Genomic DNA, 12,324 nt, shown 5'->3' with positions numbered 1-12,324 from the left:
CCTGGCTAAGCCCACCTCTCCCTTCTTTCCTCTTAAAGCCCTTTATTTCCAAGAGAGGGGTCACAATGGACTGAGAGACTCAAATACTTCCTGATAATAACCAGCTTCAGCATTTCCCAAACACCTAACACCGCCTATGCTTTAACTGCATTCCTTTTGTAAGCCTCTTTCTGAAGGAGGGGGAAATGACACTAAATCATATTAAGACAAATCAGGGAAATTAAGTATTTATTATTAGGATTGAATCCAAAATCCTTCCCACGCCCTCCAGACTCTACATGAGGAGGTCCTGGCTCCCGTTCTGACCTCAGCTTCTAGCTCTTCCCGGTTCACTGAGCACATCAGGGACCCTCCCACCTCGGGGCACCTGCCCCGCTGGTCCCTCCACCAGGACAGCAGTTCCAGAAAAGTGCACAGCTCGACCCCTCAATTCCATTCAAGAATCTGCTCACCTAAAGGGCGCTGCTCAGAGAGGACTTTCTTTCCTAGGTTCATTCAAAGTGGCCCCTGGCTTCTTCTTTTTCTTCAGTGCACCTGATGTTACATTAGAGAGGCATGTGGTTATTGTCCGTCTGTCCACTAGACTATACCTTCCATGAGGGCAGAGACCTTGTCTTGCCTACTGCAATTTTCCTAGCGCACACAACTGAATTTTTTTTTTTTTTTTGGATAGTGCAAATCTTTAGTTTTGAATTTGTTCTTTTCACCTGAAGTTTCTATTTTGAGTTTCCATAAACTGGGACATGCCCACCAACTGGCAATAACCAGGCTTTTCTCAGGTTGTAATGTAAGTTCTTAAGAGAGACACTGGGGCCTCTTTGTTATTTATAGGCTTGATTTCGCTTCCCAGTATCATGTCATTCAGTGGTTCTCAAAGTGTGGTCCCCAGACCACCAGCAGCAGCAGCAGCAGAGCTGGTAAGAAATGCAGACTCTTAAGATCCTGCCAAGACTCAGGGAGGGAGCCCAGCACTCTGAGTCTTAACCAGCCTCCTATGTGATTCTGATGCAGGTCCAATTTTTAGGACCACTGGCAGTAGTAGGAAGAAGCATGATCTCTAAGCCAGTATTCTTTGGTTTTGGTTAACTCTGCCATCCCCAAGGATGGGACAATAAAGTCACTCACATCCACTGGCCTTCATCTGGTCCATACGATCACTGATGCCTTGTTCAGCCCTAAACATCTATGATTCCAGCCCAGCCTATCAGTGGTTTCATGGCGCTCATCTGCTGCAACATCTAAATTCTAACGAGGCCACTAAGCTCAAATGAGGGTCAGCCCACACCGAGTATTTCAGTGGAGCAATCCTTAATCCAAGAAGATCTAGATTCCCATGTCAGATTATCACCTGAGGGTAGGGAAGGCATCATTGTCTAGTTCTAGTCAAAAAAGCCTTGAAAAAATAAATTCTACTTTACCAGAAGGGATGAGCTCCCTGGGCCCAGGAGAAACTGCCTCAGGTAGGGTAGTGCCACCTGGCTTTCAGCTATTTCAAAGGCAGCTGCAACAGGGTCTCTGATCACTGCTTCTATTAGGAGCTGAGGTGGCAGTCTGAGAAATGGAAACACTGGTTGCTTTCTCCTGCTCAGCTTTCTAGGTAGATATAATAAAAGATGACCAGCATAAAAGAAAGACTTAAAAACAGGATTACTGTCCTTTAAGTGCCCACAATGTGCTAATGGAATCAGCCGTGCTCCTTCTGGGGACAGAGACCTCCTGGGGATGGGAGGGAGGAGACGCCAAGAAGAAAGATCACATGCTCAGAGCTACGAAGCCCCGTGACATGTACGCTGAGCATCCACTCTTGTCTTTCAGGATGGTTTGGTTTCACAAATGCAGTGTGGATGGAGCACCTGGCGTTATGAGATCTCCATTAGGGCAAATGATTGGTCTCTGATATTTACGACAGACCCCCAGATTCTAGTACCTAGAGCCTAGAACAGCTGAACCTTCCTGACCCACACTTCCCTCTTCACGAACTACTCCAGGGTGACTGACAGCATCAGATGAGAAAGACCTGGAGGAAACACACACAGTCTTTAAAATGGGTGGGAAAATGAACTTTCTGTTGAATGAATAACACACGTGAAAGCCCCTAGCCCAGTGCTGGGCGGGCACTCAACAGAACATGATTAATCACAATTCCTTTCTTATTTAATTGGGTAAGATTGAGCTCTAACTCCTAATAGTCTGAAAAAAGGGATAAGTACATAGGTAACTAAGACCCATGAAATCCTAAGTGGTTAAAGAGAGGCAGTGGTGAGAGCAGGCTCACCCACTTCGGAAATTCGAAAAGGCTTCATTAACTGGACCTTGCGTGACCCTCAAAACTCGGCAGCATGAGAGGTGGTAGTGGCATTTGAGAAGCTGTGAATTTCAGGGATGCGGGAAAGGAAGCAGAATGTTTTGAAGGGACAGACACGTGTTAAGTGATCTAAGGGGCCTCAACCCTTGAACTGTCTGGCTGCTGCCAGCGTGAGAACCTTCCGCCCCAGGTGCCCCCTGTCGTGGGGTTAGGCTGGGTGGAGGTCACTGCCCGCGTGTGCTGACAGCCACGCCCATCCGCCCCTGTCCTCTCTCCGTCACAGTGAGGTCCATTTCCCAGGCTCTCCTGACCTCTGCGTGTGGGAGCAGGTCCAGCAGGTCCGGCCGGTGGAGGGCCCGGCCAGAGGCCCAAAGCCAGACTGCTTCAATCCTGAGCAGCAAGAAGCGGTCTGAGTTTCTAAAATCCTTCCTTTGCAATATACTTAAATTAATCAAGCTTTGCAAACAGTTTTAAAATGAAAAAGCCTGTGAGCCCACCAATATTTTTTATCAATGTGGTTCTCTATCCCCAAATCTATTCTCATCAATGTGCACCGCTTCCCTGGTTCCAAGTCTTCCTCCTAAAGCACAGTTTTGCAACACGATCTGTTGAGCTTTAACCTACAACGCTATTTCCCCTTTAAGAAAATGCTTGTGCACAAGCATTACATGTACACATATGTACATGCACGTGTGCTAGAAAAAAACCCACCTGGGCTCCATGGGCCTTCCTCGGCCCATATGTAGCCTGTCATGGGGTAAACTCTGCGGGGAAGCTTGCAGCTAAGAAACCTGGGGTCTCACTGTGCAGTGTCCAGTGCCGTGATTCTTGGTTTGGGCTGCATATTCAAATCACCTGGGTGTTTTAAACAGCCCCATGCCCAGACTGCACCCCATACCAATTAAACAGGTACCTCTGAGGGTGACACCCAGCACTTTGCAAAGCTGTCCGGGTGATTCGAAAGGGAGTTAAGTTGCAAACCACTAATCTAGCATCCAGCAGGCCCCTGAACCTGAACTGCTATGATGAGCTCTGGAGGAAGGAAAGGAAACAACGACCAGTGTCATTTCTTCTTCTCAGTTTGGGATGGCCTCCATCCACACTGTTACGAACACCCACTCTGTCCTCTGCTGCCCGTTCCCCGCCCAAATCCTCCCCTCCATTCTTTCAGGCCCAGCTGACAGAACACCTCAAGCAGGAAGCATTCCTTTGCTACTCCAGTGCTTTCCCATCTCTTCCCACCTTGAACCCCTTACAGTTAGTACTTTATGATTTAACAATTGTTCTCCAGTACTTCCACTGGTCTTGTCTTCTTGGCCAGATGCTATGCATCTTCTAGGTGAGGACCATATCTTCTTCTTTTATATGTGCTTACGATAGAGTTTGGAACATTTTAGACACAAGGAGTACCTCCTGACTAGAAGCAAACATTTGGGTACATTTACAAGGTAGGAACAGATGTGACATCACCTTCAAAAATCTACCTGACCAGTGGGGAAGGGTATAGCTCCACGGTAGAGTGCATGCCTAGCATGCATGAGGTCCTGGGTTCAATCTCCCTTACCTCCATTAAATAAAATAAAGAAATAAATAGATAGATAAAGCTGATTACCTCCCCTTCTCCAAACAAAACAAAAAAAAACCTGCCTGACCAAAAGCAGAACAGATACGCATTACAGCAATTATATTCTTCAATTTATCCCTCCACCAAACTAACAGGCTTTAGACAAGACATAGGGAGATTTTGCCTGGAAGGGGATTTTGCTGGCAAGAAGGCTGTAATTATGCATAAAGCATATAGCAGTTTTAGGTAAATGAGTTTGGCAGCCAAGCGTGAGAGGAACTGGAGGAAGGCAGCCAGGTGGTATGATTTGATTTCCAAGAGTGAACCGCTTTGTCCCTATTCCGAGAAAACAGGAAGAGACAGGATGCAACAAGCCACCAGGCAGGGAAGCCCCTTCTCACACTGACTCGCAGAATTCAAGGACCACCGCCACCATCTTATATGTAAGCTCCACTGAGTCATCTAAAAATACTCGCACAAGTTCTTCTTTTCAAAGCCAAAAAGATCAGGTTTCCGAAACGTGGGTTATGGATGCAGACAATATACACATACATCCACACATGCCTGGGTGGTATTTCTTCAAATACGAAAGCCCCAGCCGTGATTTTATTTAGTCTGGTTGTTCCTAAAACAAACACACATAACTTTAATTAAATGCACATCCAACCGTAGGGGAAACCATCTTGAAACAATTAGACTGTTCCATGGTGAGAGGTTTCGGGGCAGCAGCACCCTCCCTCTTCCTCACCTCCATCTCGGAAAGAGAACAGATGGGCTGAGGGAGGCCAGGCTTGACTCCGTAAACACAGCCCGCAGCTAGAACTCTCTGCCCTGCTCTATTTCGTTCTCTTGTGACCCTAGACGCCACCCTTCTTTTACCCTTTCCTAAATGAATTCCAGTCATTCCATTGCTTTTACTTTTTTAACCCTTCTTTGATCAGCTTTAGAGGGAGGAGATTTTCCGACAAGGTTCTTATCTCTCCCTGAAGGAATCATTCCCAGGAGAAACTGAAAAGCCTGTAGAGCTACCAAACCACCCATCTGGTTATTGACCTTGGGTTATGGAGGCTCTGGAGAATGTCTGCCGAGATGGCTGCCTCATTCTTGGGATGTTCTGGGTTGTCTGGTTCTCTAGGTAAGAAGGCTGAGTATTTCTCTACTTAAATTGCACGAGAAGCTAGGAGAGACAAGTGTTGTGACGTTCACCAGGATAGCCTTTCCCCCCTTGAACCTCAAGTTAATCCACCCCTAACTCCTCTCCCCACGAGGCATTACCAGCAACGGGAGTGTGCCTTCCCCATGGGCACCGCGCTGAGAGGTCACTTTCAGATACCCGCCAAATGCCTCCTGATGCCTGGAACAGGGGGAGAGACCAACAAAGCCACCAAAATCAGAGGCCCCCGTCCTCGGGGAGCTTCTGTGTTGTGAAGGACTCAAGTCTTTCAGAAGACAAAGATCCCCCTTAAGCTGTAGAGATTTCTCTGTGTTGTAACAACATCAAGTTCTAAGTCAAGATTCTAGTATTTCAAAGAGAAGTGAAATTAAAAAAGAAAGGATTGAGAATATCAGGGAGGAAGGCATTCTGGACCACAGAACCTGGGGCAAACATTTGGATGGTCTTATGGGGGAGGGGGGGCAGACAGTGCAACCTCCAGCAGAAGGGAGTGTGACTTACAGTTAGCTAAGTAAGGGCTGGGCCACTGAGAGGCCCCTGAAAGCCAAAATCAGGACTCCAGGCTGTCAGGCAGTAGGAAAACACTGTGCATCACTGAGCACAATGACAAAAGTGGGTTATCATAAAAGCTTGCTGGAAAAGAGGCCTCCAGATTAATTCTGATATGGAGGTGCATATAAATCAAAGGGTAAACCCTAATGAGCAGGGCAGAGAATGAGACCAAGTGCTCCCAAGGACTTTTCAAGTGTGTGATCTTGTGTTACCCTTTGGAGATAAATGCAAAACATTACCTACACCCCCACGAACAAATGCGGACCCTGCAAGCTCCACGGGGCTGGAGGCACCGAGAGCTCCAGCAGGAGGGACACCCTGCACTGGTCTGTTATGAATTCAGAATTGCTCCTTGGAAGTTCCCCATTCACATGCTCCCAAACCAAATGCACGTGGAAGGAGCAGGAACAAGAACAGCCAAGTGTCCACAGCTCGAGGGAGACACATACACACTCAGGCAGAAAGGCACAAATCAGGCTCACCCAAATCCAGAAGTGCAGACTTCCAAGGTAGGCAGGCTGACGCCAAGGGACCAGTGCTGCTTGGGGCTCACTGTTACAACAGAAACACCTGGTCTTACAGAATTACGTAGTACCAAGGGGACAGGAGAGACAGTTTCCAACCCCACAGCGCCCCACCTCAATTTCAAGACAAAGACCATTAGATTTGAAGGCATATACAAAGCCAGACACATTTAATTCTATGGTGCCTCTGACAATTAAATTCTTAGAGTGATCAGTTAATAACTTCAGACATCAACAAGAATAGTCCAGGCAGCAAAGTTAAATGTCAGCAGATGATTCCTTACGGAAAATCTTGCACTGAAAGAAGAATTACCTCCTCTCTTCCTTTCCCATATAGTTCCTCCAACTTTCTACCTAAGAGTCACTGAAGGGAAAGACGGTAGACTTGCGAGCGCAGAGGTAGAGGTGTTAGAAATGGTTCTAGAGATAATTCAGGGAGAGCTGTATATCATGTGAGTCTTAGTTTTATCATCTTCCAAATGGAGGGAATGGGTTGTTTTTGTTTTTTTATTAATAGCTGCTGGGTGCATTTCTACAGGATAGAATGATTCAGGCTACAGTAAGGATGAACCTGCAAAACGTTACACTAAGTGAAAGAAGCCAGAGACAAAGAGCCCCAGATAGTATGATTCTATGCACATGGAACATCCAGAACAGGCAAATTCAGAGACAGAAAGCAGATTAGCGACTGCCAGGGAGAGTGGGAGGGGAAGGTGAGGAGTGTCTCTTTTTAAAGGGTACGGGTTTCCTCTTGGGGACGATGAAAAATTTCTGGAAGGAGATGACGACAATGGTTGCACAACATCGTCAATGTACTTACTGCCACTGAAATGTACATGTTAAAATGGTTCAAATGGTCAATTGTATATATGTATTTTACAATTAAAAAAGAGAGACTAGAAAGTAACAATCTGGCCTTCTATTCCATACGTAATAAATGTCTTATTAACGAAAGGCACAAAAGGATGAAGGTGATCACAACTATGGCGAAGTTGCTCACCTAAATTTTCTGTCTTCTGAGTGAGTACTGTCTTGGACAAAATAATCACCAACAGTTCCCTCCCCTTTCCCTGGGTTGGCTCAACAAAGGTGTCTTGTCCAGACACCTGCAAAGCCAGACTGGGAAGAAGAGGAGCCAGGAAAGCTGCAGAGTGGGTCACGAAGTAATGCAAAAGCACAGTGTCTACCACCAGAAATCTCAAGACAGGCTCAGAAGCATGACTTCGGCCAGCAGAGCTCAGACAGCACTGACTCCCAGTGTGGCATCATGGGAAAAGGTTAACCGACTCATTCAACAAATATTTATTGAATATCTACTACAAACTGAGCCGCTGGCTAAGAGGATATAATCATAGCAGCGAACTACAAGGTCACGGTCCCTTCCATCAAGGAAATTACCATCTAGAGTGCAAGAGAGATAAGAAATGAAACTTGCATAAGGCTGAGTGGGCCACTGACGCCACAAAATATGAGCCAACGACCAAAGCCCGCCTACTATGGGGTGTCCCGGCTACCGAGCCAGAGCTCACGGGGATGTGGCTCTGGGCCCCGCACCTAAGAGACAGGCTTCTGCAAAGGAGGAAGTCCACCCGAGGCTGTGAGGTGGAGCTTAACCTGGGGTAACTGGCAGAGAGGGCAAGCCCTGCTCCTAGAGAACCAGACTCTGACGTGGGAAGGCTTCCCTCTTCTCTGTGTACCAGTCAGCCTAGTCCCCATAAAACTCAGCCCCTTAAGCTGTCCTGTGGCTCCCAAGACAACAGGGTTGGTGTCTGTGCCATGGGAGCCTGTGGGTGCTCGGAAGAGAGTTTAACTGGCAAAATATGCTAAAATGTGACACTCTTCTGATAATTGCCTTTTATGCCTGATACCTATCCTTCAATCTCGAGTCCAGCTAGTTTCTAGAGGATGGTTCTCTCTGGTTGAACCTACATAGCATACTTCGGAAAAATAATGATTCCTGGGCCTCTGCCGAGATCAAATGATCCAGAACATCTGGAGTGGGCATAGCGTCAGCATTTTTTCAAAGCACTCCAGGAGAGGCTCATGCAGGAGCTGCCAGGGCTGAGAACCACTAACCCAGGACAAGGAGGGCAGGGCAGGGGGTTGGCTTTATAAGGATGCCTACTGTGGGCTGGGTACTGTGCTAGCTGTTTACATACGGGATCTATAGCAGTAGGTGCCCCTCCCTCATCGCCCTGGATGTGTTCTGGCTAGGAGCATTATGGCCCCTACGAATAGCACTCAACTTTGGAGGGACAGGAGATTAGGAATAGATACCCCGAGCCCCTGACCCCTTAGGCGGGCTAGTGCTGAGGCATACTTTAAACCTGGGGTAGTAAACTTGTCCTGTGAGCAAACTAGTTAATACATTAGGCTTTGTGGGTCAGTCCCCGTCTTACTACTCAAATCTATCTCTGTGGTGCAGAAGCAGTCAGGGACATTACTAAATGAATAGGTGTGGCCGAATTCCAATAAAACTTTATTTACAAAGATAGACAGTGGGCCATAGGTGGCCATCCCTGGTCTAAGGCTAAACAGACTTCCCAGAGGTCCTCAGTGGGAATGCGTCTCTGTCGCCCATAGCAGTAACCTGCCAATACCATGCTACGTAGGGTTCATTCTCTTACTGTGCACTTCCTGGGATCGTGGGCTATAAAAAACTACTGGCACCCAAATCCTCAACTCACAGCCTGCTTCTGGGGGCACTCAACCAATGTCAGGATCTCATTTTAGTCTCATAACTACCCTAGTAGTTGAATTCTGTCATCTCCACTGCACAGTGAAGAAACTGAGATTCAAGGACTACACAGCTCCTAAGTGACAGAGTCCAGATTAGAAGTCTAAAGTCAGAGGTCTCTCTACAATAGGACCAGAGTATCCTTACATGGACACAAACAGGCACACACACACACACACACACACACACACACACACACACAAATACTTAAATATATTTTTCACTACGGCTGGCAAGAGTACCACATATGGCAAATCATAAAGCAAAATTCATACTACTTATGTGATTACAGATCTATGTTAAGAAAGGGGTTTTAAAAGGAATAACACTATAAACAATAAGGTTTGAGAGTTATGGAAAAAATTACTTTCTCTTTTATGCTGTTTCTAATCCAGGATACAATTCATTTCCCGCCTCTCAATGAAGGGGTTGCAAGCCTGCTGCTACCTCTTCTCCAGCCAAATCTTTGGTCGTACCTGGGAGCAAATGGTGCCATTCAAGGTAACGCCCAAATGTGTAATTTGGAACTGGAAGAGGAAGGATCTAGATTAAAATATCCTCTTATGTATTTTAACATGGCTGGGGTGGGGGGACAAGTAGGCAGGCAGTAACTTCACAAAGTCCCCAGAGAGGCGCTTGCAAAGTTCCCCTCGGGATGCTGAGAACTGCAGAGAGCACGGTGAGAACCCAGAACTGGCAGTCAGAAGCCAGTCTCTTTTGCTTACGCGGTCTTGCCCTCGCTGTCCTGCTTGGTGGCACTGGTCCCCTTCTTGCCCAGCAGTGAGGCCACCTTCTCGGCATCTCCGTTCTCCACGGCCTGCAGCAGCCGGTCATCATTCTTGTTCCACTCGTTGGTCTGCAGAGCAAAGGGGAGATGCAGAGCTAGTGAGTGACAGTGGCCTCGGCCACCAACCAGCAGGACCATGGTCCTCCCATTCCCCCCGCCCCCATCAGAACCTGCCCCCAAATGGGCAACTTTAAAGATACCTTTCCTTTCACCATGGAGACACCCAAAGAGACTGGTTTCCCAAAAGAAAACATCCACAGGTCAATCAAATAGCAGCCGGTCATGGAACTCTGAAATAGAGCCACTTCTTTTAACTGAAATGGGGAAGATGAAGCAACTTAAAAAGACCAAGAGGTCAGTTTACACATTAGCTTATTTCCAGCTAAACCTGATGGCTGGCTCCCCGGAACACTGACCTTTGACCTGGTCCATAGCTCACTGGGCTCATGATGTTACAGAACCAACCAGCCACCAGCCTAAGGTTACCTGCATGTTTACACACGTGCAATTCTCCACCTGCTTTTGTTGCCGCTTCCTCTGGCCTGTTTACTGGACTCGGATTTTTGAACTGGACACTGATTTTATGTAGTTGTCTAGGCTTCTGACTCAACAGAGTGTTGCCAGAAACCAAATTTCCTCCTGAACAAGCTATTACACATCAAGTGGCCCTGAGCAAATCGTCCCCCACCATGACCCTCCGCCCCAACAGAGTAACTCTGCAAGCCATAGTAACAGGAAAGCTTTCAGAGGCACAAAAACTAGTTTCTACTCTCACGAAGGAAAGAGAGGCTCTCAATAGAGGAGCAGAAAGAGGCTTGAGTACTAAGAAGTGTCCAATGTGAAGAGGCAGCAGTGAGCCACTGACGATTTTAGAGCAGAGGGGAGAATAAAATCAGTGATGGCAGAGGAGTCATCGGGAGGTGTCTCCTGCATGTGGGGTCGATGGAGGGAGAAAAGATGCTGGGGCCCATCAGAGCCCTGGGAGACTGCAGGCCCCGCCTGCCCTCCAGACACATCCCAACCCCTTGCTAAGCCTCCTCTCTGGCCCCTCCAGCAGTGGACACCCCCCCCCCCCCGCCGAAGGAGAATCTTCCTCCCTCCCCAACACTTTCTACAGACAGGTCTCCAGGGATGGCTGCTTCCTTGTGATCCCAAAGATAAGGATCTCCAGGCAATTCATATGCAAGGCTTCTCCATGGACCACTTCCGGGAAGATGCAGAGGGGAGGCTGTAGACTTAAAAGCTAACAGGAGGGACTCTTTTACAGAATGACAGTCTTCCATGGGTGCAGGGGTGTGTTCCCATCCCTCTGCACTGGTGGAACTGGGAAACCCCACAGGACTGTGCCCTCTCATAGAGCAAGGAGACGGGGGCACCAGACGTCCCCAGCACCCCTCCAACCCTGGCTTAGAGGCTTTAGAGAAAGCCACAGGCCACGGAGGAGTAAAACACCTGTACTCAGGGCTCAAGTAAGGACTTTGCTTCTCTGAGAGTCTCAGGACTGGACCTCTCCCATTTCTTAGGACCCCCTTCATCCCCCATGGCCATCACTGAGTGCAAGCACTCAGTAAAAATGAGGCAGGTTTCAATGAAAATCAGAAGTCTGTACTCTAGGCTACAGGAAGCCCAGAACCCCAGACAGACACTTACATGCTACAGACCTTATGTCACCCAAAACCTCTCTGTGCTGCCGATTCCCAAGGCTTTGAACGGGATGACCATTGCAATTCTTCTAAACCTTAAAAGGTTTAATCTATAAAATGCCCTAAACCAAACTCTGCTAGGAATTACTCTAAAACAGTATTGTCTGCAATCATGGAGAAGTTCTGTATCTGCACTGTCCAAAACTGGTCACCAGGCCACTAGTTGTCAACCGGGGGCAAAACTACGCCTCAGGAGACATTCGGCCATCTCTACTGACATTTCTGACGGTCATGACCAGCGAGTGCTAATGACATCTAGCAGGTAGAGGCCGGGGTGCTACTAAAGTCTACAATGCGTAAGACAGGCTCCTCCCTTCAACAAAGAATTATCTGGCCCCAAATACTAATCACAGATTAGACACGTGTGGCCACTGAGCGCTGGAAATGTGGCTAGTGTGACTTAGGAACTGAATTAACAAAACTAATTAATTATTAATTTATTTAACTGAAATATAGTCAGTTACAATGTGTCAATTTCTGGTGTATAGCACCATGTCCCAGTCATGCATATACATGCATATATTTGTTTTCATATTTTTTCATTAAAGGTTATTACAAGATATTAAATACAGTTCTCTGTGCTATACAGAAGAAATTTGTTTTTTTAATCTATTTTTATATGAATTAATTTTAATTTTAGACTTCAAAGGCCAGCAGCTAGTGGCTGTCATACAGAACAGTGCAGTTCTACATTAAGGGTCTCAAAATATTTACCAAAGAAAGAATGTGTCTGGACCAAATCATCCACAATTTTCCTACAACAATCAATCTACTCATAAAGACGACATTAGGTTTTACCTTCAATTATAAATCAAGCCTCCTATAGAAGGGGACTGAAATAAATATACTACCCAAGGCACAAGCATTTGTTAGTGGAACAGCAAGCTTCGCTTAATAACAAAATGTCGCACACACCAAGAAACAGACTGCAGCTTATTTCCCCCAGGCTGCATTTTACAAGCCACAACAAAACAAAAA

At 46.9% G+C, this 12,324-nt stretch overlaps 1 protein-coding gene across 7 annotated transcripts in view; it reads right to left on the bottom strand.

Annotated features, from left to right (window-relative positions):
- The window catches only part of RAI14 (retinoic acid induced 14), a 139,584-nt gene that overhangs the window by 45,965 nt on the left and 81,295 nt on the right, over nucleotides 1–12,324 (bottom strand). For 5 of the 7 annotated variants that reach the window (XM_032470813.1, XM_032470828.1, XM_032470833.1 and 2 more), the window contains one exon: nucleotides 9,582–9,712. In XM_032470813.1, the coding sequence (XP_032326704.1) occupies nucleotides 9,582–9,712 (131 nt within the window). Of the gene's footprint in view, nucleotides 1–9,581; nucleotides 9,713–9,843; nucleotides 9,969–12,324 lie in introns of those variants that run through there. The other 2 variants (XM_014567831.2, XM_032470841.1) reach the window with 2 other exon arrangements.

Source organism: Camelus ferus, chromosome 3 (assembly GCF_009834535.1).
Source record: "Camelus ferus isolate YT-003-E chromosome 3, BCGSAC_Cfer_1.0, whole genome shotgun sequence".
Taxonomy (NCBI): domain Eukaryota; kingdom Metazoa; phylum Chordata; class Mammalia; order Artiodactyla; family Camelidae; genus Camelus; species Camelus ferus.
This window is presented reverse-complemented; position numbering and strand designations above follow the sequence as displayed.